The sequence below is a fragment of the Geotrypetes seraphini genome, chromosome 11 (genome assembly GCF_902459505.1).
Source record: "Geotrypetes seraphini chromosome 11, aGeoSer1.1, whole genome shotgun sequence".
Taxonomy (NCBI): domain Eukaryota; kingdom Metazoa; phylum Chordata; class Amphibia; order Gymnophiona; family Dermophiidae; genus Geotrypetes; species Geotrypetes seraphini.
The window spans coordinates 20,117,466-20,142,011 of NC_047094.1; the positions used below are offsets into that span (position 1 = coordinate 20,117,466).

At 42.3% G+C, this 24,546-nt stretch overlaps 1 protein-coding gene across 3 annotated transcripts in view; it reads left to right on the top strand.

Moving 5' to 3' along the window:
• Positions 1-22,422, top strand: part of PDPK1 (3-phosphoinositide dependent protein kinase 1) — a 121,998-nt gene extending 99,576 nt beyond the window's left edge. For all 3 annotated transcript variants that reach the window (XM_033914328.1, XM_033914327.1, XM_033914330.1), the window contains 6 exons: positions 492-588; positions 2,326-2,499; positions 8,848-9,065; positions 12,134-12,191; positions 15,903-16,055; positions 20,158-22,422. In XM_033914328.1, coding sequence (XP_033770219.1) covers positions 492-588; positions 2,326-2,499; positions 8,848-9,065; positions 12,134-12,191; positions 15,903-16,055; positions 20,158-20,271 — 814 coding nt within the window. In that variant the 3' untranslated portion in view covers positions 20,272-22,422. The remainder of the gene's footprint in view (positions 1-491; positions 589-2,325; positions 2,500-8,847; positions 9,066-12,133; positions 12,192-15,902; positions 16,056-20,157) is intronic.
• The last annotated feature ends 2,124 nt before the right edge of the window (positions 22,423-24,546 follow it).

Sequence of the window (24,546 nt, forward strand, 5' to 3'; positions counted from 1 at the left end):
AACTTACTTTTTATTTGCAGACTTGGCACAAGTTTTCAAGGTGAAAATTTGCCCATATTTACACTATGAAAATTAATGAAGAGAAAATTATCACAGAGATTTGCACCACATGTCTTAGGGGTATTTTATTTTCTCAACTAAAGCTTTCCAAACACTTTAGAAAATCCTAAATTTCTCCCTGACCTAACCCCATCAAAGGAATTCCACTACTATTGTTTGAATACAGACAGACATATTAATGGAACAGTCTGTATGGTTTATTTGCTTATAGAGTTGCTTAGAGAGAGTCCCCTTAATGATCAATTGATTTGAGGGAGCTTTTCTGCTTTGAAATGCAATAAGAGCTTACCACAGCATTCAATCCACTTTTAAAATATTAGAAGCCTATCATATAAATGTGACAACAAAAGACTCTTTTCTGAGTATTTTGAAAGCCAGCTATAGAATACCATGTCCTAAATACTATGTATTTTCATGCTTCTTGTCTTTAGAAACGAATATCTTATATTTCAAAAGATAATCAAGTTAGAATATGATTTCCCTGAAAAATTCTTTCCAAAGGCAAGAGACCTTGTAGAGAAACTCTTGGTAAGTATTGTCTTCTGAATATTTTGGGTTGGGACAGGTGATTTCGATGGGCAGAGTGATGTCTTCTACAAGTCTGTGCCTAGATGCATTCTTCTGAAGAACCTTAGATTTTTGGCTATTAGTTACAGATCATTTTAACTGTGGCTGAATTTCTCTAGAGCAGGGATGAAGAACCATGGTCTTTGAGGGTCATAACTCAAGTCAGGTTTTCAAGGTTCCACAATGATTATGCATGAGATTGATCTGCTCGTACTGCTTCATTTGTATACAAATGGATCTCAAGCTTATTTATTATGAAAATCTTGAAACCCAGGTTGGGCTGCAGCTCTCAAGGTCTGTGGTTGCCTACCCGGCTCAAAAGGCATAATTATCTCATATCTCACAATTATCTCATATATCTTGGATTACGAGCATAATCCGTTCCAGGAGCATGCTCGTAATCCAAAATGCTCGTATATCAAAGCAAGTTTCCCCATAGGAAGTAAGGGAAACTTGCTTTGATATGTTCCCACCCCCCACCTTCCCCCCCCCACGAGAACCAGCATTGCTCCCCCCGAAGGCACCCCTCACGAACCGGCACCCTCCCGCCGCCATCGGGCACCCCCCTGCCGTGACCTGAGATACCCCAACCCACCCGAACCCTCTTCTTACTTCCAGTGTAGCCTCCGCATCGGCATCAGCACTAGCATGTCCTGTGCCCGAAAATCTGCTTCCTGTGCCAGGCCTTGAGCATGCATTCAGAACGTGAACTCGCAGGCCTTGAGCATGCTCAGATGCGGCGGCGGGGGGGGGGGGGTGCCCAATTGTGTCGGGGGGGGGGATCGGATCGTGGCTGGGGGGTGCCGGTTCGAGGCAGGGGGGGTGCTCGTAAATCGAGCCATGCAAAACACTCTCAAACCGGTGCACTCGTAAACCAAGGTACCACTGTATATATATTGAGATAATTATACCAAAAGTAGGTCCCAAATATTTATCTATAATGTCTGCTATTAAGGTCTAATGTTTCTTTGGAAAAATATGCCTTTTGAGCCGGGTAGGCAACCATAGACCTTGAGAGCTGCAGCCCATCCTGGGTTTCAAGATTTTCATAATAAATAAGCTTGAGATCCATTTGCATACAAAGGAAGCAGTACGAGCAGATCAATCTCATGCATAATCATTGTGGAACCTTGAAAACTCGACTGAGTTGTGACTGTCATTCATATATATATATATATATATATATATATATATATATATATATATATATATATATATATATATATATATGACAGCCTTTAATACATCTAGCTGAATTTTCCTCCCACTTTAAGGCTTTTCTTTACTCCTTTTTATCTGGCCTTCATCAAACAGGTTTCACACTAAATATATCATTGGTAGGCTTTTTTTCTCTCTCATATTGCTCTTTTACTTTTATGTTAAAAGAAATTTGCCATTTGCCAGAGAAAATAGAATGCCCTTTATAGGAGCCTCTTCCAGTGTTGCTCTTTGACTGACCACTAGGTGTCGTTATTAGATCATGCCATGTAAATAAAAAAAAATTTAAATGATCTTTTTTTTTTTTTTTATATAAGACGCATACAAATTTAACAAAGAAATTGCACTGTTCTGATACCCTAACACCATCTTTTGCAGAAGGATTATAAAAAGCATGTTAAAGAATTATATTTACAAAAGTATTATATCAGGATGCCAACCTTAAATATTGCTAATGTCTATGCATTTGAAAACTTTCAGGTTTTAGATTATACGAAGCGGTTAGGCTGTGAAGAAATGGGTGGCTATGAACCCCTCAAGGCACATCCATTCTTTGAACATATTGCCTGGAAGAACCTTCATCACCAGACTCCTCCAAAACTCACTGCCTATTTGCCAGCTATGTCGGAAGATGATGAGGATTGCTATGGAAATGTATGTGCTCCTTTTTTTATGCATTGAATATTGTAGTGGAAGAAATTAACCTTGTAAAAATTAATTAAAAGACGAGTCATAGTGTATCGCTCCTTTATGCTCAGTGGTGTAGGTTATTTAATTGGGCAAATCACTTACAACTAAGCTTTTGCCATCTGTTGTTCCAGTTGGGAATGCAAATGCAAAAAGTATGTGATTCATCACTGCATCAGAATAAACAAAGCAGGAGAGATTTAAATGCATGCTTCCTTGGTGTGCTTGTGATAGTCCTGCCTGTATTTGGCTTTATTTTGTCTTTTTATAGACACATGTTAGACAAAAACTACAGATCATTTTTATTGGGGAAAATGAAAAAATTATGTCCAGTAACATGAATATTAAACACATTTATTTGAGGGGCCTCTTCAACTCAATGACCCCTGAACCTTCCTGGAAATGTTTCAGGTTCATTGTATAACCTGCCATTTTGTTTGGTTTGTCCAAGGGGGGACATTTTATGCTTCATTTGGCTAATAGGGCACTGCAACCACACAGGATCAGGTAAACATGTACTTTTGGGGATAAGCAGGACTGTAAAATCCTCACCTAAGGATAATGTCACCAACAGAGTCCAATGCAAAGCAGTTCACCAGTAACTTTTTCTAGAAGCATTTGGCCTCTGTCACATGAGACTTCCTCAGTTTAATCTGCACTGTGAAACTGATTGGACCTCTCTCTTTTTGTCACAGGCACCTCTGTGCTTAAACGCACTTGTTCACATTAGTTCACTCTAAATCAAGTTTTCCAAATACCTACAATGAATATGCATGAGAAAATTGCATACAGTAGATGTACATGCAGATTTATCTCATGCATATTCATTGTGGATATCCTGAAAATCTGACTGGCTAGCTGTATCCTAAGGACTAGGTTGAGAACCCCAGCTCTGTCCTTTTGCTGTCACAGGACCCTGCCCTGGTGGTCCAGCAGTGATCCAGGGCAGGAGCAATCCTCCTACACTCTTGCCTCATGCAGTCTTGCTAAAGAAAATGGCTGGCTGTAGCTGAGTTAGGATTTTGAAGTCTTGCATGTCTTTGGAGGTATTCTCTAAGGATAGCTGGACTTTAATCATCACAGCACTCCTACTTCTCCAAGGAGTTTTATTCCTATAGCTTGTAATGGATTGAGAAGTTTCTCTGTGATGGTGGGCCCAAAGGCTTCTAAAACAAGTTGCTGGGATACTGCTTTCCAGGATGATAGCATTATTGATATCACCCATAGGTGAAGATTTTAAGTCCTGTTTTCCTTGGCGAACACAAGCTACATGTAAGTAACCTTGTTTCCTTAACAGGTACAGGTGGGCATGAACACAAAAAAGTTTTTGAAATCCTCAGGTAATTGTTTGTTAGAAGCCAACTTTTGATATTATTCCTAAAATCGTGAATAGGGGAAAGACAAAGACCTAAAACTTGTAGGAATTCTCCATCTCCCTTCATTTCAGGACCTGACATTGCTGGTTCACTATCTGGATACAGATCAAGCATTTCCAAATTCCTATTATCTGATCCCCATCTCAGGATCAAATATCACTCCTTTTCCTTTTTCTGGGAATCCATAATTTTCAGCAACAATAAACTCTTCACCAATACACATTTTCTAGGAGTAAACTGTTATTTCTATATTAGAAGAATGACTGGCTAATGGTTTGTTCTCTGGACATAAGGTGAATTTTCTATGCTAGAGAAAGTCTAATATTAGAAATTTCTGTAAAATAAAGAACTCTCCAAAACCAGAGTGCAGAATATTTTATTAAAACAACTTGAAGAAAGACTTCAGAGGGAAACTTTGAATCATTCCATGAACCGCAGAAAGCAATAATTGGATTAACTGCAGGCATTCTAATAATGATGTGAAGAGAAATAAAGTCTATCGGTTTTTATTAGTAACAATGAACTAATAGGACTTCCTCTCTTCACAGATACGTCCTCCCCATCTCCCCCCCCCCCCCCCCCCAATATTCTATAGCAGGACTGCCCAAGTCCGGTCCTCGAGATCTACTGTGAATAAAGATATTCACAATGAATATGCATGAGAGAGATTTGCCTGCACTGCCTTCTTGGTATGCAGATTTCTCTCATGCATAGTCATTGTGGATATCCTGAAAACCTGGCCTGCCAGTAGATCTCGAGGACCGAACTTGGGCAGCCCTGTTCTATAGTTTATCCCTTTCAAATTTCGCGCATTGTTGATTGGAAAGATTTCTCCATTTGGCTAAGATACCATAGATGCCTAATACAAAGAAACAGGAAAAAAAGAAGGCAGATAAAAATCACACGGTTTATCCAATCTGCCCATCTATAACATCCACATTCCCTTCTTCTCGAGTTGCATGGGGACAGAAATCAAATCCATCACCGCAAGTCCCCATAAACTTCAGAAGTAGTTAATTTAATTATGCTACTGAAGTACATTAGATGCTCTGGTAGAGACCCATTTTCAAATAAGCAAAGACACTTCATTAATTTGGAAATATTAATTGGGAGGAATACATATTTTGTAAATGGAGTTGTTCCAGAGCCTCTAATGTAAATGTAAAATATACCCTAGCTCTCTATAGATAGCAGGATTAATCAGGCATTCAAATGGGGTGCCAGAGAGAGCTGGGACAGAACAGCAGTATCGGAGTTTGAGCTTGCATGGCCCCCTCTTGTGTGCAGCAGTCTCCTCAGACTTGTCTGTTCCACAGCTCAAATAGTTCAGCTGTGAGAAGTTGGAAGAGATTGCATGCTTAATTAACCTTGCTATCTAATCGAAAACACCTACTACAGGGAAGCAGCCTTACCTTCTACATCTAAAAGTAGGACTAAGATCAAGCACAAAAGTGAGTTACCCCCAAGTGTAGGAGTGTTCCAGTTTGCAGATGGCTTTGGAGGAGATGATGAGATTGAAAAATATTGTAGTATTGCCTGGGCAAAGCGTTAAGAGACTCTGCTTTCAAAGTCAGGTAGTGCACAGAAATGCTTTCTTTAAATGTGAACATATGAGACAGGCCAAGATGGTGGAAGCACATTTGTGAGGTTTGTTCATCTTCCTGAAGGTACTGCATTTTTTTATAATTATTTGCTTATTTTCCTTGTTGTTTTTGGGGGTCAAAAACTAGGAAAGACTCGCACCTCCCCCACGCCGAAGTCAGTGGCCCCTGTTGGCCTGATGGTCTACTTTGCGCCTCTCCATCCCTTTGCAGGTATGTACCTGCCTCTGGGCCGGCTCCAAGTGTAGCTTCCTCCTTTCTTCTTCATAACTGAGGCAACTGCACTTGTGTGCAAAAAGCCACGGGCAGCAGTTCCTATAAACTGCCTGCGGATGACCTGGAAGCCTTTCCTTTGACACAAGGCTTTCGGGGCAGTTGCAGGCAGCATGTAGGAACTGCTGCCTATGGCTCTTTGAACACAACAAGTGCAGCTGCCTGAATTATGAAGGCTAGAGGAGAGGAGGTGGTACTTGGACGTCTTGGAGTCAACCCAGATGCAGGTACGCTCCATAAAAGATATTTCCATCCCTGTGACCCTAGGAGGGAGAGACACAGGATCCCCACTTACCCCATTCCTGTGCAGCTCTCTATTAGAGATCTTATATACTTGTCATAGGCTCTTTTGAATTGAGATGCTTTTGTTACCTCCACCAGGAGGCCATTCTACACATTCACCACCCTTTCTGTAAATAAGTATTTTTCTGTTACTTCTGAGTCTGTCCTCTTTGACCTTCATTCTGTGCCCCTTCATTACAGAGCTTCCGTTCATCATTTGAAAGAGATTCACCTCCTGTGCATTTATGCCACAGATGTTTTAAATATCTCTTATATCTCTCCTCTCCTGCCTTCTATCTAAAGATAGGCAGAGAATAGGATGATGACCAAGGCAGGAAGCCAGAGGAAGCTATGTGCTTACTGCTGCTAATTGCCTACCATCTGCTTCTCATTTGGTCTGGCTAGCAGAATGATCCAATCAGCAGTCACGGGCAAGCAGGAGGTTGAGAGAGGAACTTTCTCCAAATCCTGCAGTAGCAAGTGAGGGGAGGGGATAAAGAGGAGGCATAAGTGTTTTGACTAGAGAGAGCCAGTAAAAGTAGAAAATATGAGTGAGGGGAAAAAGCAGGAACTTTTGGGGATGGCTGTAGTGAAAGAAGGAAGAAAGTTTATACAGCCCATAGTCACCTATCCCCCCCTCCCATGGTTTTCTGCATCAGCCTCCCCAAACAAGTGAGTCACTGGCTGTCTTTTGTAAGATACCAAATAGAGGCAAGATAGTATTTATGGAAAAAATGGTAGCTTGATTTGTCCATCCTTTCTTAATCCTTGGAGAGTCATTGTTTTAATAAGTGACTGTTTTCCTCCAAATAAACCTCATTTCAATCCTTCTGAGAATATGTATGAAAGAAAAGTTGGTCAGATTAAAGGTACCTTTTTAAAAACAGGTAAAAAGGAAAGATAACTAATTCATTCTAATTGTACCAGGACTCTCCATCCAGTTAATGCGGAAAAGCCCCTACTTTTAGCATCCTTTTTATTTTAAGGGATCCTCAATTTAATCTTCCTGAAGTCCAGTTTGATGCCCTACTATTTTCTCTGTAAAATCCCAACTAAGATTTAATGCATCAATCTTATTTAAATAAGTTACAAGCCTCCCTAATTTGTCCAACTTTTCAGCCAATGAGTCTTCCAGATTAGACATGCTGGGGGAGAGTTGGGCGAGCGCAATGTCATCAACATAAAGAGCCATCTTGGTTCCATCATACTTTGCCGAATCCCTTTAATCAGCACCAGCTTCCTAATGGTGATGAGCTGAAGATGCAGCAAACAGAAGAGGGTTACAGTGGATACACGTGACAAACACCGTTCACTCTGATCTCTGCATTACGAGCCATGGAATCGAGGGTGAAATACTCACGTGGATTAAAAACTGGCTGGAGGATAGGAAACAGAGTGGGGGGGTAAATGGACAATACTCAGACTGGAAAAGCGTCACCAGTGGAGTGCCGCAGGGTTTGGTGCTTGGACCCGTGCTCTTCAACATATTTATAAACGACCTGGAAATTGGTACGACGAATGAGGTGATTAATTTGCAGACAGTACGAAGTTACTCAAAGTAGTGAAGACACAGGAGGATTGCGAAGACCTGCAACGTGACATAAACATGCTCGAGAAATGGGCTGCGACATGGCAAATGAGGTTTAACATGGATAAATGTAAGGCGATGCATGTCGGTAACAAAAATCTTATACACGAATACAGGATGTCCGGTGCAGTACTTGGAGAGACCCCCCAGGAAAGAGACTTGGGAGTGTACAGGTCGACAAGTCAATGAAGCCGTCCATGCAATGTGCGGCGGTGAAAAGGGCAAACAGAATGCTAGGAATGATTAAGAAGGGGATCACGAACAGATCAGAGAAGGTTGTCATGCCGCTGTATCGGGCCATGGTACGCCCTCACCTGGAATACTGTGTTCAGCACTGGTCACCATACATGAAGAAGGACACAGTACTACTCAAAAGGGTCCAGAGAAGAGCGACTAAAATGGTTAAGGGGCTGGAGGAGTTGTGGTACAGTGAGAGATTGGAAAACTGGGCCTCTTCTCCCTTGAAAAGAGGAGACTGAGAGGGGACATGATTGAAACATTCAAGATAATGAAGGGAATAGACCTAGTAGATAAAGACAGGTTGTTCACCCTCTCCAAGGTAGAGAGAACAAAAGGGCACTCTCTAAAGTTAAAAGGGGATTCCGTACGAACGTAAGGAAGTTCTTCTTCACCCAGAGATTGGTAGAAAATTGGAACGCTCTTCCAGAGGCTGTTATAGGGGAAAACATCCTCCAGGGATTCAAGACAAAGTTAGACAAGTTCCTGCTGAACCAGAACATACGCAGGTAAGGCTTGTCTCTATTAGGGCAGTGGTCTTTGACCTAAGGGCTGCCCTGTGAGCGGACTGCTGGGCATGATGGACCACTGGTCTAACCCAGCAGCAGCAATTCTTATGTTCTTATGTTACCCTTTAATGTCGCCTTTCTTTTAAAATATTTCTCCTGTTTCTGAATGTTTGTCTTCAGAATTTGTCCTTAAAAGTATGAGTTTGTTACCCCTGATTTTTAATATATGTAATTTGCTTTGAAATAATATTGTAAGCATTTGCATCAAATTTTAATAAACTTGAAACTGATGTTTATAGTAAAAAAAGGAGTAATCTTCATTTTGAGCTTTGCTTCAAATGGTATCAGAAGTTGTTTGGTTTCAATTTTCCTGAAGTTAACTTTTAATTTACAAAATGAGTTCATCAGTGGTAGTGTGATACATTTATCTTTGATTTCTTTTTTTCTAGTATGATGATCTTCTGAGTCAATTTGGTGGCATGCAAGTTGCATCTTCTGTCTCTTCGCATTCACTTTCAACTCAAGAGACAAATCAAACACAGAGGTCAGGCAGTAACATAGAACAATACATTCATGATCTCGACAATAATTCATTTGAGCTGGATCTACAGTTTTCTGAAGATGAAAAGCGGCTACTGTTGGAAAAACAGACTGGTGGAAACCAATGGTAAGATGTGCAGAGATACAGCTGATAATAGTTTTTTTGGTTTTAAAATTTTTATTCATTTTCATACATCCACAAGTGTAACATAGAAATTTAAAACGATCTCATAAAACATACACTTGAATACAGCTGATAATGGTACGTTAAGAAAACATGAACAATTAGAGCTTTTCCAGTGCTGGAGGCTACCATGTTATTCAGGTCTTCTGCACGCTGGGTTGGCCAGGGCTAGAGATGCCACAGATACAGCACTTACAAGAGGGGAAGCGAGTTATGTTCATAACCAAAGGTGCGACCAGGTAGTCAGATTTAGAGCTCTCAACACAAGTTTCCTGGTGTGTGGTTCCCAGTGCTGCAAAGACTGAACTAGGAAGAGCGGGAGGAAGAATCTGTTAATCTAAATACCCTGTTTAAGTACCAACAACAAAGAAACCTATTTTTCACACAAAGGTGTAGCAGAACGACAGCGTGTACACCAACAAGAAAAACGTTTCATTGTATGTATGCGAGTCGGGGAGCAGAGTGACTCTCCCACACCGGCCCGACTCACTTCATTCCCCGATATCACTGGTATCAGAAAAAGCAGCTCCTGGTACCTTGGAGCTGCCTTTTTAATTTTGGAGCTCTCAGCAGTAGCGTTTCACTGTACTTGAGTCGAGGGCATGGAAACTCTCCCATACCGGCCCAACTCATTTGTTCTCTGTCATGGCCGAGTCTCTTCCTTTTCAAGATACATAATGTTAAGAATATTTTTGCCTTGAAATTAATATTCAATGCCTTTCTGGATTTTAATTGTTGAAATTATGATTTGAAAATGCCTATGTTGATATTATGATTTGATAATGTTTCTTTTGATATTGTATTATTTTTCCCTGGGGGATGGGACATTTATGTTTGCCTATTGTTTGTATCATATGTTTAGCGACCAAGGGCGACCAGGATAATATGTATGTAGCCAAAGTGTAAACTGCATGGCTTTACGCGGTATATAAATAAAATCCTGGTGGATTGGAGCTGCCTTTTCAATTTTTCAGATTTGGAGCCCTCGGCAGTCTCCTCCAATGGAATTGCGCTATACATGAGTCGGGGGGAGGGGGGGCAGAGCGCTTCTCCAACACTGGCACAAAGTGAACAGGAAGGAAGACCTAATATCAGTGGTATTTCAGCTTTACAGTCTCTCTATGTCCCTGTCATAAATGACAGTCATTTTTTTCTTGTACAGTGGTACCTCGGTTTATGAGTGCACTGGTTTGCGAGTGTTTTGCAAGATGAGCAAAACATTTGCAAAATCGGCACCTCGGAAACCGAGGTGCCCCCCCCCCCAATCCGGTACCCTCCCCCACCGCGATTGGGACACCCCCCCCCCCCCCGCTGTGATTGCGCACCCCCTTCCCCCCCCTCCCCCCCGCCGCTTCTTACCGTCATCTGGGCACTGGCACCAGCATGTCCTGTGCTTGGTGCCGGTGCCCGAAGATCGGCCTCCTCTTCTGCTGGGCCTTAAGCATGCACAGATGCTCGGAAAACCTCTCACGGCTCATCCACTGGTTTCCCGGTTCATGAGAGGTCTCTTCAATGTCAAACCACCTCTGCAGCCTCCTCCTGTCATCTGGGACCTAAATGTGGTTTTATCAGCACTCATGAAACCTCCGTTTGAGCCTCTTGCCACAACTTCGCTCAAATTTCTTACCTGGAAGGTGCTTTTCCTAATTGCCATCACCTCTGCCAGGAGGGTTAGCGAACTGCATGCACTGGTCGCCGATCCACCATTCACTGTTTTTCACCATGACAAGGTGGTCCTGCGTACCCATCCCAAATTCCTTCCGAAGGTGGTCTCAGCTTTTCACCTCAACCAGTCCATTGTGCTGCCCGTCTTTTTCCCTAAACCCCATTCTCATCCTGGGGAACAGGCACTGCACACGCTGGATTGTAAGCGTGCCCTGGCCTACTACCTTGACCGTACCAGGGCTCACCGCTCATTTCCTCAGCTCTTTTTGTCATTCGACCCTAATCGTCTAGGTCGTCCTGTCTCCAAACGGACGCTTTCCAATTGGCTTGCTGCCTGTATTGCGTTCTGTTATGCTCGGGCCGGTCTCTCACTGGAAGGTGCTGTCACGGCCCACAGAGTCCGAGCTATGGCTGCTTCTGTGGCTTTCCTCCGTTCCACGCCCATCGAGGAAATCTGCAAGGCGGCCACTTGGTCCTCAGTTCACACGTTCACTACTCACTACTGTCTGGATGCCTTCTCCAGACGGGATGGACACTTCGGCCAATCTGTGTTACAAAATATATTTTCCTAATGGCCAACCATCCCTCCTCCCTCTTTGTTAGCTTGGAGGTCACCCATGCGTAAAGAATATGCTGCCTGCTTGTCCTGGGATAAAGCACAGTTACTTACCGTAACAGGTGTTATCCAGGGACAGCAGGCAGATATTCTTACGTCCCACCCACCTCCCCGGGTTGGCTTCTTAGCTGGCTTATCCTAACTGGGGACCACGCACTCCTCCGTCGGGCGGGAAGGCACTCGCGCACGCGCGGTGCGGCCAACTAGAACTTTCTAGTTAAAAAGGTCCGTACCGAGGGCTCCGTCGGTGACGTCACCCATGCGTAAAGAATATCTGCCTGCTGTCTCTGGATAACACCTGTTACGGTAAGTAACTGTGCTTTCTCCCTCCCTTCCCCCCCCCCCCCCCGGGTACCTCTATAGAGCTTCGCTTGCATGAGAACTTCTGCCTGTTGCTCGCGTTAGCCTTGTCCCCCTCTGAATCACTTCCAGGTCACGGGGCCAGGAAGTGAGGACAGGGAAATCCAAAGCTAGCAAGAGGAATATGCTTCAGAAGCCATTTCTGCCGGTGAAGATTTAGAGGTACCGGGAGGGGGGGGGTGCGCCTCCTACCCTTACTATGCCACTGAATTCAGTAATCGCAGAAATCATACTTTTGGCTTGTCCACAATTGAAACAACCTTGTATGCACATTACAAAATAGCATGCAATGTTGACTTCTGTCTTGGTTTCTCTAGTATGCTAGTGGTAATGAAATTTTCTTTCTCTTTTTTTTTTTTTTTTTTTCCAGGCACCAATTTGTAGAAAATAATTTAATACTGAAAATGGGTCCAGTAGATAAAAGAAAGGTGAGTATCCTTTGGAATTTGAAGCCAAATTAAATTTTGATTTGTGGTTATGTTCTCTATATATATGGGGGGTCATAGTAACAAAATGTTTTCCCTTAACGTATGCGTACCGCTTGAACTTTTAAATGAAGTCCTGGAAACCTTTGTGAAATAGTCAAGCTGTGCTGCTAGTGACAAGGTTTGAACATACAATGTTAATATTTTCTTTGCCTTTTGCTCTCTGCTCTAGCATAAAGGCAGTGGCATTAATTTGGCCCTATGCCTATAAGTAAAGGGTGTGCTCCCAAAGGAAATGACTAATCAGGACTGATTAAAAGGGGAAATGTTTTAGATTACTCTGTCTCAAACTGTGTGCCACGGCACAGTGGTGTGCCATGAAGAGATTCCGAATTGGATACAGTATATGGGGCTATAGCGGCAGTTTGACCAATGCCGTTCAAGCTGAAAGATAAGTGCTTTTGTTCATAATAGTTGGCTTTGATTAAGAATATAAAAGAATAAGGCTATTCTATAGGATTCCATTTGCATAAAGCTATTTGCACCAGAAAGAATAAGATCATTCTGAATTTTGCTATTTGCACAATGCTAGTTGTACTAATCTAACTGTTGAAATAGTTAGATGATCGCATGATCGAGACATTAAAGTATCTCACGGACGCATCGAGGTGGAAGAAGATATCTTCTTTTTCAAGGGTCCCGCGGCAACAAGGGGGCATCCATGGAAAATCAGGGGCGGGAAACTGCACGGGGACACCAGGAAATTCTTTTTCACTGAAAGGGTGGTTGATCGCTGGAATAGTCTTCCACTTCAGGTTATTGAGGCCAGCAGCGTGCCTGATTTTAAGGCCAAAAGGGATAGACATGTGGGATCTATTCACAGAAAAAGGTAGGGGAGGGTCATTGGGGTGGGCAGACTAGATGGGCCATGGCCCTTATCTGCCGTCTATTTCCATGTTTCTATGTTTCAGCGTCTGTTCCACTCTCATCTACCCACTAACATGCAACATCTGCTTCTCCCTCTCTCTCCACTTCCTTCCAGCGTGTTCCCCTTTCTCCCCTCCCCCTTCAGCATCTGTTCCTCCCTTCCCTCCACCTCTCTCCCCTCTTCCAGTCAGCACCCTTCCCGTGGACCAGCAGCCCCTCCCTCCCCTTCGCTGGCGATTTTCATTGTTGTATCTCCGAGTGGCATGAGCATTTTCACAAGTCGCATGCTGTTGTCTGAAACTTCTCCTCTGACACAATCGGAAACAGGAAGTTGCGTCAGAGGAGAAGTTTCAAAACAGCCACACGCGACTTGAGAAAAGGTTTGGGCCGCTCGGAGATAGTACAATGAAAATCACCAGCAAAGAGGAGAGAGGGAGGGATATGCCCAGACTGCGGCAATCGTGAGGGAGGGAGCTGCTGGACCGTGCGATCATGAGGGGTAATGTGAGGCAACGCGCGCAAAATGCTTAACTGCGGAGACAAGGCCATTCACCGCTCCATGGGGCGGTGAATAGCTTTGTCCCCATACCCGCGGCAACTATTTTTTTTTCTCCTCCCTGTTTTGGCAGGTTACCCACGGGTAACAGTCAAAATGTCATTCTCTAATCGAAGGGAAACCTTCTGGGTTAGTTTCAGTGGAGGGGGGGCGAGCAGGAAGGAGGGATCCTCAGCGATGACTTCGGCAGAGGGATAGCAGTATTCCATTGTATCGAGCGATGGTGCGTCCACATCTGGAATACTGCGTTCAATATTGGTCGCCGTACCTCAAGAAGGACATGGCAGTACTTGAGAGAGTCCAAAGGAGAGCAATGAAACTATTAAGAGGGCTGGAACACTGCCCATACGCCGAGAGGTTGGATAGGCTGGGGCTCTTCTCTCTGGAAAAAAGGAGGCTCAGGGGTGATATGATAGAGACCTTCAAGATCATGAGGGGCATAGAGAGGATGGATAGGGACAGATTCTTCAGGCTGAAGGGGACAACAGGTACGAGGGGGCATTCGGAGAAACTGAAGGGAGATAGGTTCAAAACAAATGCAAGGAAGTTTTTTTTCACCCAAAGGGTCGTGGACACTTGGAATGCGCTACCGGAGGAAGTGATCAGGCAGAGTACGGTACAAGGATTCAAACAGAGACTGGACGGATTCCTGAGGGATAAAGGGATCGTGGGATACTGAGAAAGCTAACCAGAAAATAAGTATAGAAACCCAACCAGGTCGTGCATGTGCAAGACCGGAGGGTTAGGACTTCGATGGGAAGATAGGACTCAATAGGAAACCAAGGGGGCCCCTTCTGGTGATTCAGACGGGTCGTGACCTGTTTGGGCCGCCGCGGGAGCGGACTGCTGGGCAGGATGGACCTATGGTCTGACCCGGCGGAGGCACTGCTTATGTTCTTATGAAGGAGGGATCCCCAGCTTTGGCGGAGGGGAGTGGCCAGGCAAGCAATATCCTTGGCGGCGGCCATTACCATGTACCCCTAATATGTGTACCGTGTGTTGAGAAATATTGTTTTAGATGCTCAACATCTAAGCCAAACTCTTCATCAGTCCATTTTAAATAAATATTTAACAATTTTCACTGTTTAAGCAATGAAGGACCAAACTTCATATCCTTTAAAGACTTCTATAATATCTATGAGTAATTTTCTCATACATATTCTAGTGCAATAGGTATGTCATTCTGGATGGACGGGTTATATCCCAGTGCCTGCGAACCTGCCTACTGTCTCATTCAGAATGGTCATATCCAAATCTGACAGTTGGATGCCAGATGGACCTTAAGGATTTAAAAAAAGTCTAGTGCTAGGTCATTTTGGGGTATTATTCAAGCTCCACAAATGTTTTTTCATGCTTGTTGCGCTGTTTTGATTGTTCATTGTTAACATGTTTGTTATAATTTCAGAGCAGAACAGATTTGTTCGTTGGGGAGTTTCCCCCATACCACTCCTTCACATCTGTTTTTAGAAAGGGCTATTGCCTGCTTTGGAAGTAATTGTAGGAGACAGCAGAGCCTCTGTGAAGGAGGGATTAAAAAGCCAGAGCGGATTTCTTCTGCACGGCTCGCAGGCACTGGGTATAAACCATCCATCCAGAATGCCACACCTATTTACTAGAAAAGATATTAGCAAAGTGAGAACCTAATCTCTTTTTATAGAAGACTTTAAAGTATTTGAAGTTTGGTCCTTCATTATTTAAGCAGTGAAAATTATCATATTTGTTTAAAATGGACTAATAAAGAGTTTGGCATACCAAAGTTTCAGTTTGAATAATGGAAGCCGACTGAAGGAAGCCATTGATGTCCATGGTGCATACTATATAATCTGCTATATTGTGGTGTGAAGAATTTGTGTGTTCATTTAATTGCGGAGCATACATCACACTGATGATTACAAAATGTGTCTTTGTAGAGTCTCTAATTTATATCGCATTCATTTCATGAATGCCATGTGTATCAAATGGGGGAGGGGAAGACACCTTAAGGTTGATAGTGAGTAAAATGTCAGTTTGCAACATAATTGGTTTAATCAGGTGTTGATGATGAATGTGACATTGGTTTTATAATCTTGGTTGTGGCGTTCTTCTAAGATTGCATCAAATATAACTGCCTGTTTGTGGTTGGTATTTTGACAAATTGCCAACTTTTCTATTTGTGATGCCAGTATTTGATCATGAAGGAGTGTAACCTACAGCCTTTTTCTTCTCTACTTACTCCTTTTCCTCCCTACCAGGGATTGTTTGCCCGACGACGCCAGTTGCTTCTCACAGAAGGACCACACCTATATTATGTAGACCCAGTCAACAAAGTTCTGAAAGGAGAGATTCCATGGTCACAAGAACTTCGTCCTGAAGCTAAGAACTTCAAAACATTTTTTGTTCACACAGTGAGTACCATATGCTTAGTCTGTTATGTGAGATTTTATATCTGTTTAAGAATTTGGAAGAGCTATGGCAAGGTATGGGCAGGCACGGTAACCACCCTGACAAAACCAAGGAGAAAGAGTGCCATGGTGCCCCTTTCAGTCAGTCTGTGAATATAAGTACCCAAAGGGGAAGGGGCTCCTAAATGAGTTCTTTCCCTGGATACAGTTCTTCCGCAGTAATTGCCCTCACTACAGATGGTTTTAATGACTGAATAATTCCTTAGTTTTGTTCATCTGACTAGACCGGTGTATCACAAACTGTGTGTCGTGGCACACCAGTGTGCCTCCTGAGATTTCAGAGGTTTCGTGACACACTGGCCAGGAGGAGAGTCATCCACGCAAGCTGACTGCCTACAGGACGTGCCTTTCATGGCGAGAGACACACCCTGTAGGAAGTCAGCCGGCGCAGATTACTCTCCTCCTGGCCAGTGTCTCTCCTCCTCTCCCTGCGCCTCCCAGATCCCTCCACCAAAGTGGGTCATGGCCAGATGGGCCTCCTGCGCATGCGTGGATGTCTACGTGATGACGTCATGCGTGCGCCTGATGTCATTGCGTAGACGTCCGCGCACTTCCAGGTGCCTTCCGGCCGGGGCACTGGATTTAGTATGCCACCAGCCAAAAAGTTTGCGAGACACTGGACTAAACCCTTAGCACACATCCTCTTTCAAGGGAAGTGACCTGACTCAGTTCATTGGACTGGATTCTTGGTGACAGGTTTAAACCTGTCTTGTTGACCACATTGCTACTCCTCCGGGTTCCAATCTCTCTCCAAATGCTGTTTAAAATTCTCATTACCACCCTCGGGTCTTCTTTTGTCCAATCTGCACACACTACACACCCACTCGTTTCCTCCATTCCACTTGGTACAGTCTCTTAATTATGCCACCCCAAAACAGGCCCATTTCGACTGCACCAGGACTTCTTTCTTCAGTGTGCTTGGCTCCCCATCCTTTGGAACAGTTTACACCTGGGTATTCACTAAGAGCAGTAGTTTTCATGATGTCCACAATGAATATGCATGAGAGAAATCTGCGTACCAAGGAGGCAGTGCATGCAAATCTCTCTCGGGTATATTCATTATAGATATCCTGAAAACCTTACTAGCTTGGATGTACCTGAAAACTGGGTTGAGAAGCACTGACTTAGCATGCGGGCTCCCACTCTCTGGAACAGTTTACCCCTGGAAATTCACTTGGAGTTTCTCATAAGAATTTGTCAGCTCTAAAAACCAACAATTTTGCCAAGTATTTCCTGATTAATGCTCTAGAGCAGGGGTGTCAAAGTCCCTCCTCGAGGGCCACAATCCAGTCGGGTTTTCAGGATTTCCCCAATAAATATGTATGAGATCTATTAGCATACAATGAAAGCCATGCATGCAAATAAATCTCATGCATATTCATTGGGGAAATCCTGAAAACCCGACTGGATTGCGGCCCTCGAGGAGGGACTTTGACACCCCTGCTCTAGAGGCTTGCTAGTTTTGTTTCAATCCACAGTGTCCTAGTCTATATTCTGTTCCATCTACTCTACTGTTTTATTGATTATTGGAATACATATTACTGTAATATTGTAATCTAGCCCACATCCTGTGCTTTCCAATACAAAATCTCCTGTACAAAAATACAATTAAACGGCCACAATTACCAAAACCATAAAAATACTAGGTATCACACTGGACACACACCTAACCATGGCAGACCACACGAACCTAGTGATGAAGAAATGTTTTTGTACACTCTGGAAACTAAGGACCATCAAAAATTACTTTGATGCTTCGTCCTTTAGACTACTGGTACAATCTCTGATCCTATCAACACTGGACTACTACAACATCGTTTATCTAGGTATCCTAAAAATAACAGTACAAAAATTAAGAATAGTGCAAAACACGGCAGTTCGTCTAATCTTCGGACTGAGAAAAAATGATCACATTAGCCCTTACTACAAAAAGTTGCACTGGTTACCAATGGAGGCGCGAACTCTGTTCAAATTTGCCTGTATTTGTTTCAAGCAGGCCTGGGGTCTTGCACCTTCCTACCTACAACCTCACTTCATTTTACACAACCCCACAAGACCAACCAGAAACCAAAACATCTTTTCATACCCAAAGATCTCAGGCTGCAAATACAAATCCTTTTTGGACAGAACCTTCAAGTTCCAAGCAGACAGACAGCAATCCTGGCTGAATAACTACATAAATAAAACCAATCTGACTTACGGCGCATTCCGAAAATCAATTAAAACCGCTCTGTTTGACAAATTCATCTCCTAAACTGCCACTCTCAAGGATATATTCCCTATCTTTCACGTAGGTAACCCTCTTTCTTGCCTCCTGTAATTCGCTGATTGTCCATCCTTCTTCGAATGTAAACCGCCTAGAAGTCTCTTGACTATGGTGGTATAGAAGAATAGCGTTATTATTAAGTTATTATTATTATTCCTTCCCAAACTCTTTATTGTAGACCATTTAGATCCCTTTAGTTTATTGGTATATAGTGTTGAAACGTCAAGAATACGGAAATAAAAGATTTTTTAAAATATATGAGATACCTTTTTTTATTGTACTAGCTTCATTTATCTCTTGATTGGCTTGTGAGAGCATAGATGGGTAGACCAGATAGCCTCCTGGCTGGTAATCACTATATAGCCTACAACAATGGTTCCTAATCCTGTCCTGGAGGACCACCAGCCAGTCAGGTTTTCAGGATAGCCTTAACAATTTGCTTGTAATGGAGTGACAGATATGCAAATCTGTTCCATGCATATTCATTAAGGCTATCCTGAAAACCTGACTGGCTAGTGGTCCTCCAGGACAGGGTTAGGAACCACTGTTGTAGGCTATAAAGTCTTTACCAGCCAGTAGACTATCTGGTCTGCCCATCTGTGCTCTCACAAGCCAATCAAGAGATCAATGAAGCTAATACAATTTTAAAAGTATATGCGAGATGAAGTTTTAAAAATCTTTTATTTATGTATTCTTGACGTTTCAACACCAATATAGGGTTGGGAACCACTGACCTACAAGTCCCCCTCTTGCAACTCCCTAGTAGAGAATGACATGGGATGAATTTTCCCCATCCCCGCAGGAACTCATTTTTCTGTCCTGTCCTTGCGAATTCTTTTCCAGTCCCTGCCCCATTCCTGCAAGCTCCATACTCATCTGCACAAGCCTCAAACACTTTAAAATCCTAAGTAGCAACATTCTAGAGCTCAGATTGTGATGTCATAACGCCTCATTCCACCAATGCCTAAGCTCCGTCCTTATCTGCACAAGCCTCAAACACTTCAAAATCCTAAGTAGCAACATTCTAGAGCTCAGATTGTGATGTCATAATGCCTTATTCCACCAATGCCTAAGCTCCGTCCTCATCTGCACAAGCCTCAAACACTTTAAAATCGTAAGTGTTTGAGGCTTGTGCGGTTAAGGCAAAGCTTACAGGAATGGGGCAGGGAGAAGGGATAGTGACAAAACTCATGGGACGGGGCATTTGAGTTCCTGCGGGGATGGGGACAAATTTGTCCCTGTGTCATTCTGTACTCCCTAGGCCGCATTCAAATTGAAAGTAGTCCTGCGCAATAATGCAAAGTGAGTTTTTTTTTTTTTTTAATCTTTATTCATTTTCAGAAATTACAAGAAGTATACAATAATCACTCAGAAATATATTAATGAATCACTTGACAATCGTATTTGTAATCCTCCAAATATATAAATATAAAAGAATCCCATCCCTCCCACCCATATATTAATAATTAACAATTATCAATTATTGTCATTCATATTCCCCCCCAACCCCCCCAAGGTGAGTTGTGCACTGCATGCATGTCTGAGAAAGCTCTGAAAGTGCAGCAAAACTATGTAAGCTTTTTACTGGGTGAGCTCCATCAGATGATAGGATCGCTATCCTGTGTATGCCTTGTCCAGAACAGCATTTTAAACTGACTCATTCTGTGAGGCTAACCAGTTCCTCCTGAAACCTTTTAGCTTAATAAAGATTACCACATTGGTATTTATATCTTTCTGTCAATTGAAAGTCTATAAACTTTTGTTTTTTATTTCTTCAAGCCTAACAGAACTTATTACCTGATTGACCCAAGTGGCAATGCGCATAAGTGGTGCAAGAAGATACAGGAAGTCTGGCGGCATCGATACCAGACCCATCAGAACACTGGCATATAAAAGTGCTGCACCTCCAGAATGTCCACATTGTCTCCTTACTTGCTGCTAGAACTCCCCCCAAGTTAAAAGACTCGGCAGCAGGTCCGAAGAACCTTCCCAGACCATCAAGTCACCATTTCCAAGGGAAATCATCTGAAATATTATTTTTTAAAACAAATGGAATTCAGGGTTGCTTTGCTTGCTCTTCGTGCTTTTGTTGAGGCTTCCACATGCATATCATTGCTGTGAAGAACTTGATTTCTTTTGTGCCCTCCAGCTCATTCTCTGCTACAGACTAGTGATTAGACCTTGTATTACTGGATTCTCTTCAGATCTGGTGAGAAAAGGTCATGCACACACAATCCCAGTCATGTATATGAGTCCTGTGTTCTGTGGGGCTTTAAGTATTTTTGTGGGTTTCTTTTTTGATCATCAGTAAACTATTTTATCAGGGAGCTTTCAAACGACTGCGCCAAGGTGAAACAATCTCCTTTTCTTGCGTCTTTGCTGAGTGATACACTTGCAGTGATAGTTGGTCGCATCTTTGCATAACTTCGTATATAAGATTTTACATGGTACTTCTGCTTGCGTCACAGAATAAAATGAATGTCTACGACACATTGACTTAATAATGGTCTGAAAAAATAGGATGCAGTTGCAGAAAAGAAAAGCACTGCAAATGGCACTGAAAATGTTTCAACAGATATTTTATTTAAATTATGAACCTGAATTTAAATGGGCACTGATTTGAGTTTTAATTTGGCTCTTCTGGCTGAAAGACTGTATACATTACATGCATGCTTTTATTAAATACTCAATGATGATAACTAGTATAAAATTTTAGTACAGGAGTGGAAAACACTTTTTTCATTTCATCAGAAGATGAATTCACATCCTTTGTTTTTCCGCTGTGTGCACGTAATATGGATTTTAGCGGGTCGGTCCCTTTACCTTCGTAGAGGGGTGTGAAATTTTGCAGCACAGTGGAAGGCTTGAGCTTTGCCTCCACACTTATCTAGGTATGCAAATATATTGTGCTATTCATTAGCAAGAACATCTAAGAAACCTGCTTTAATCCATTCTAAAATGCATTTGAGATTTCATTTTATTAGGCAGTTGAAGTAATCGCAAACCAGTTCAGGTGCAAAGAAAAATTTTGATATATTTAGGGGGAGAGAAGTATGGTACTAGAGCCATATCTGACATGGCAAGATTTGCTTCATATCAGTTTATTAATTTTTAATCAGACATTAAATAGTTGTGGTCAGGAACATTTCGGAGTACAAAGTCTTGTATGTGAAAGCAGTTCAATAGGTAAATTTAAACATTTCCAGCTCAAATAGAGGCCCTAAAAACTCTTTCAGCAGGTGTAAAAATCTGCCATGGTTAGTCTTGCAAGAGACAAAAAAACGAATACGTGGAATAAAGAATAACACATTTTTGTAAGCTATTTAATCACCTAGTAGTCATGTCTGCCTGCTTGAATGACTATGTATGTGGATAATTTTATTGTCAAAAAGCCTCCCATAATGACCATGTCTAAGTCAATTGGATGTTTAGCAAAATATATTAAGTGGTGACAGCACCTAGATCAGCTGTATCTGTTTAGCTAAAGAAACAATAGAAAATAAATAAAAACTTGGTTGTAGTTCATTAGCTCTCCTTCAAGTTGGTGGCAGTCAGTTATAATGTGTAATAATCTCTACCTGGTTTGTAGCTGACTGTGATGTCAAGCAAAGCAAGAAAAAAAGACTTATGAAAAGCAAATAATGCAATGATATTAGGATATACACTTTTGTATTTTTATTCTTTGTACAAGGTTATTTGCTGGCTAATTGTTGGCCTCTAGTTCAGTCTGTGTTATTTAAATTCTAATATATGAATTGTTTGGATTGAGTTCATGTTTGGGGCCATGTTGTTGTATGTATTGATGTACAGCCTTGAATGTGAATAATTATTGTAAACTATATTTTACAACTTTTTTTTTTCTGGCTTTATTATATAAATTTTCTATTTGGTCCATGATTTAATCATACTTCTTATAATTTAATGAATCTGTTTATTCTCCTCTTTCAGAGTACTTGTGCTTTAGATGTAGTTACTGAATGATGAATTTTTCACATATGCTCTGTAGTCTTGTAATAAAAAGCATGTAGGGTTGTAGGTGTACAAGCACTGTGTCTTTCTCTTGTTTTATGCATTTGCAAGGTTTTCTCTGTGCATTTCCGGTGAAGGACCTCTGGCGTCCTTTGAGAACTGTTTTTGTCTTGTTCTACAAAGTTAGAATCCCTCTTAATTCATAAAGTTCTAACCTATCCCGTTGGGAAACATGTCAACAAGTAGTGACATAGTAACAGTAGATGACGGCAGATAAAGACCCTAATGGTCCATCCAGTCTGCCCAACCTGATTCAATTTAAATTTTTTAAATTTTTTCTTCTTAGCTATTTCTGGGCAAGAATCCAAAGCTCTACCCCAGGGGTGTCCAACCTGTGGCCCGAGGGCCGCATGCGGCCCCGTGAAGTATTTTGTGCAGCCCCGGTTGAGGGCGATGCAGTGTTTTCCTCTGCTTCCCCCGGGTGTTTACCGTCTTGTTGGCTCCCTCCTCTGTCTTGCTGCAGCATTTGTGAGGCCCCAGAAACATTTTTTTTTACCGGTGCGGCCCAGGGAAGCCAAAAGGTTGGACACCCCTGCTCTACCCGGTACTGTGCTTGGGTTCCAACTGCCGACTTGCAATAAAGAGCACACATTTTGCTATGACTAGAACAGCACTTCACTTTGGGTGAAGAACTGCTCAGTTGTGTGGCTTTCTTGGGGGGAGGGGAGAGGACTAGATTGGTGATTCCCCCAGGAAAGTGGTTTCAGTTCACTTAAGGCTCTTTTACCAAGCAATGCTAAATAGTTTTTTGTTTGTTTTATTTTATTTATAACCCGTGGCTCACAATATAAACATAATTAAAAAACAATGCGCTTCCAAAGGGTGTAATAGGCCAGAGTATGGATTTGGGGTTCAAGAAGGGATTAGATAACTTCCTGAAGGAAAAGGGGATAGAGGGGTATAAATAGAGGATCACTATAAAGGGTCCTGGACCTGATGGGCCGCCGCGTGAGCGGACTACTGGGCATGATGGACATATGGTCTGACCCAGCAGAGGCACTGCTTATGTTCTTATAAAACAAACAAGATAAGCGACCAGCGCTTTCATCAATACAAATTTCTTTATGCCTCTATTTCATCTTGCAAAATAATTGCCTTTTCCGTGACCTGTGCTAGTACCAATGTATGTGTGTGTTGGTGGGGAGATAGGAAGAAGAGGGTCTTTCCCATGCACTGAGGCCATTTTTAGCACCATCGGTAAAAGGCATATTTTTAATATTTTTACAATAATGGATATGTGCTAATTAGAACCCTTACTGCCACCTATTTTATAGGTGGTAAGAGCTCACATGCTAAGCCTGAGTCTATCAGTATTGTGTGTTGTTGTGGATTTTTTTTAGCATGTGGGGTAGTGTGCTGATCCTGCAATTCCTGCAGGATGCCCCAGGATAGCACATTTTAGCCTGCGGTAACTATACATTAGCACTTACTGCAGCTCAGTAAAAGGGAACCCCCTAATGTATTCTGATGCTTTCTCTCCTCATATTTTTTTAGGTAGTCAGTTGATGGATTTTTTTGAACTACCTCAGTTTTATTATACATTGAAGAAAAAAAAGGCATAATTAGATTGTTCCAGTATTTGAAATCGGCATTCACTTTCAGTGGGATGGGTTCACGAGGAATGGTGCAAGCAGTGATAGCATAGCCACTCCTCTGTGATAGCGTTCTGTGTAAAGAGCAGCTCTGTTGAACTTAATTTAACGAAGAAAACAAAACAAAAAAACTCTGTGGAGTGACGATGCTCCTAAATGGACTTTATTTGAAAGTGTCAAAGTTACAAAGGTACACTGAAATTATCCACATAAAATAATTTCATCCACATAAAAATAAATTATCCACATAAGAGCCTTAAAGGACCTAGTCTGCTAGGGATACAGGACTCAACATGGTCCGCATTTCGACAAAAAGTCTTCTTCAGGGGTCCCTGGGGGTCCTATAAAGGTGAGTATGTGGGAAACAATTGTGTGGTGAGCCGGAAGTGAGACACTGCTTGCAATTTAACTGCATTGAAAAGCACACTAAACCAAGCTAAGTCGAGATGTATTTATTCAAAACTAGGGATGTGACGTGTTTAGCAGTGAGGTGGCTCAAGCTATGAGTATAGCCTCCATCTGAGTCTATCAGCCTTTGTAGTTTAGG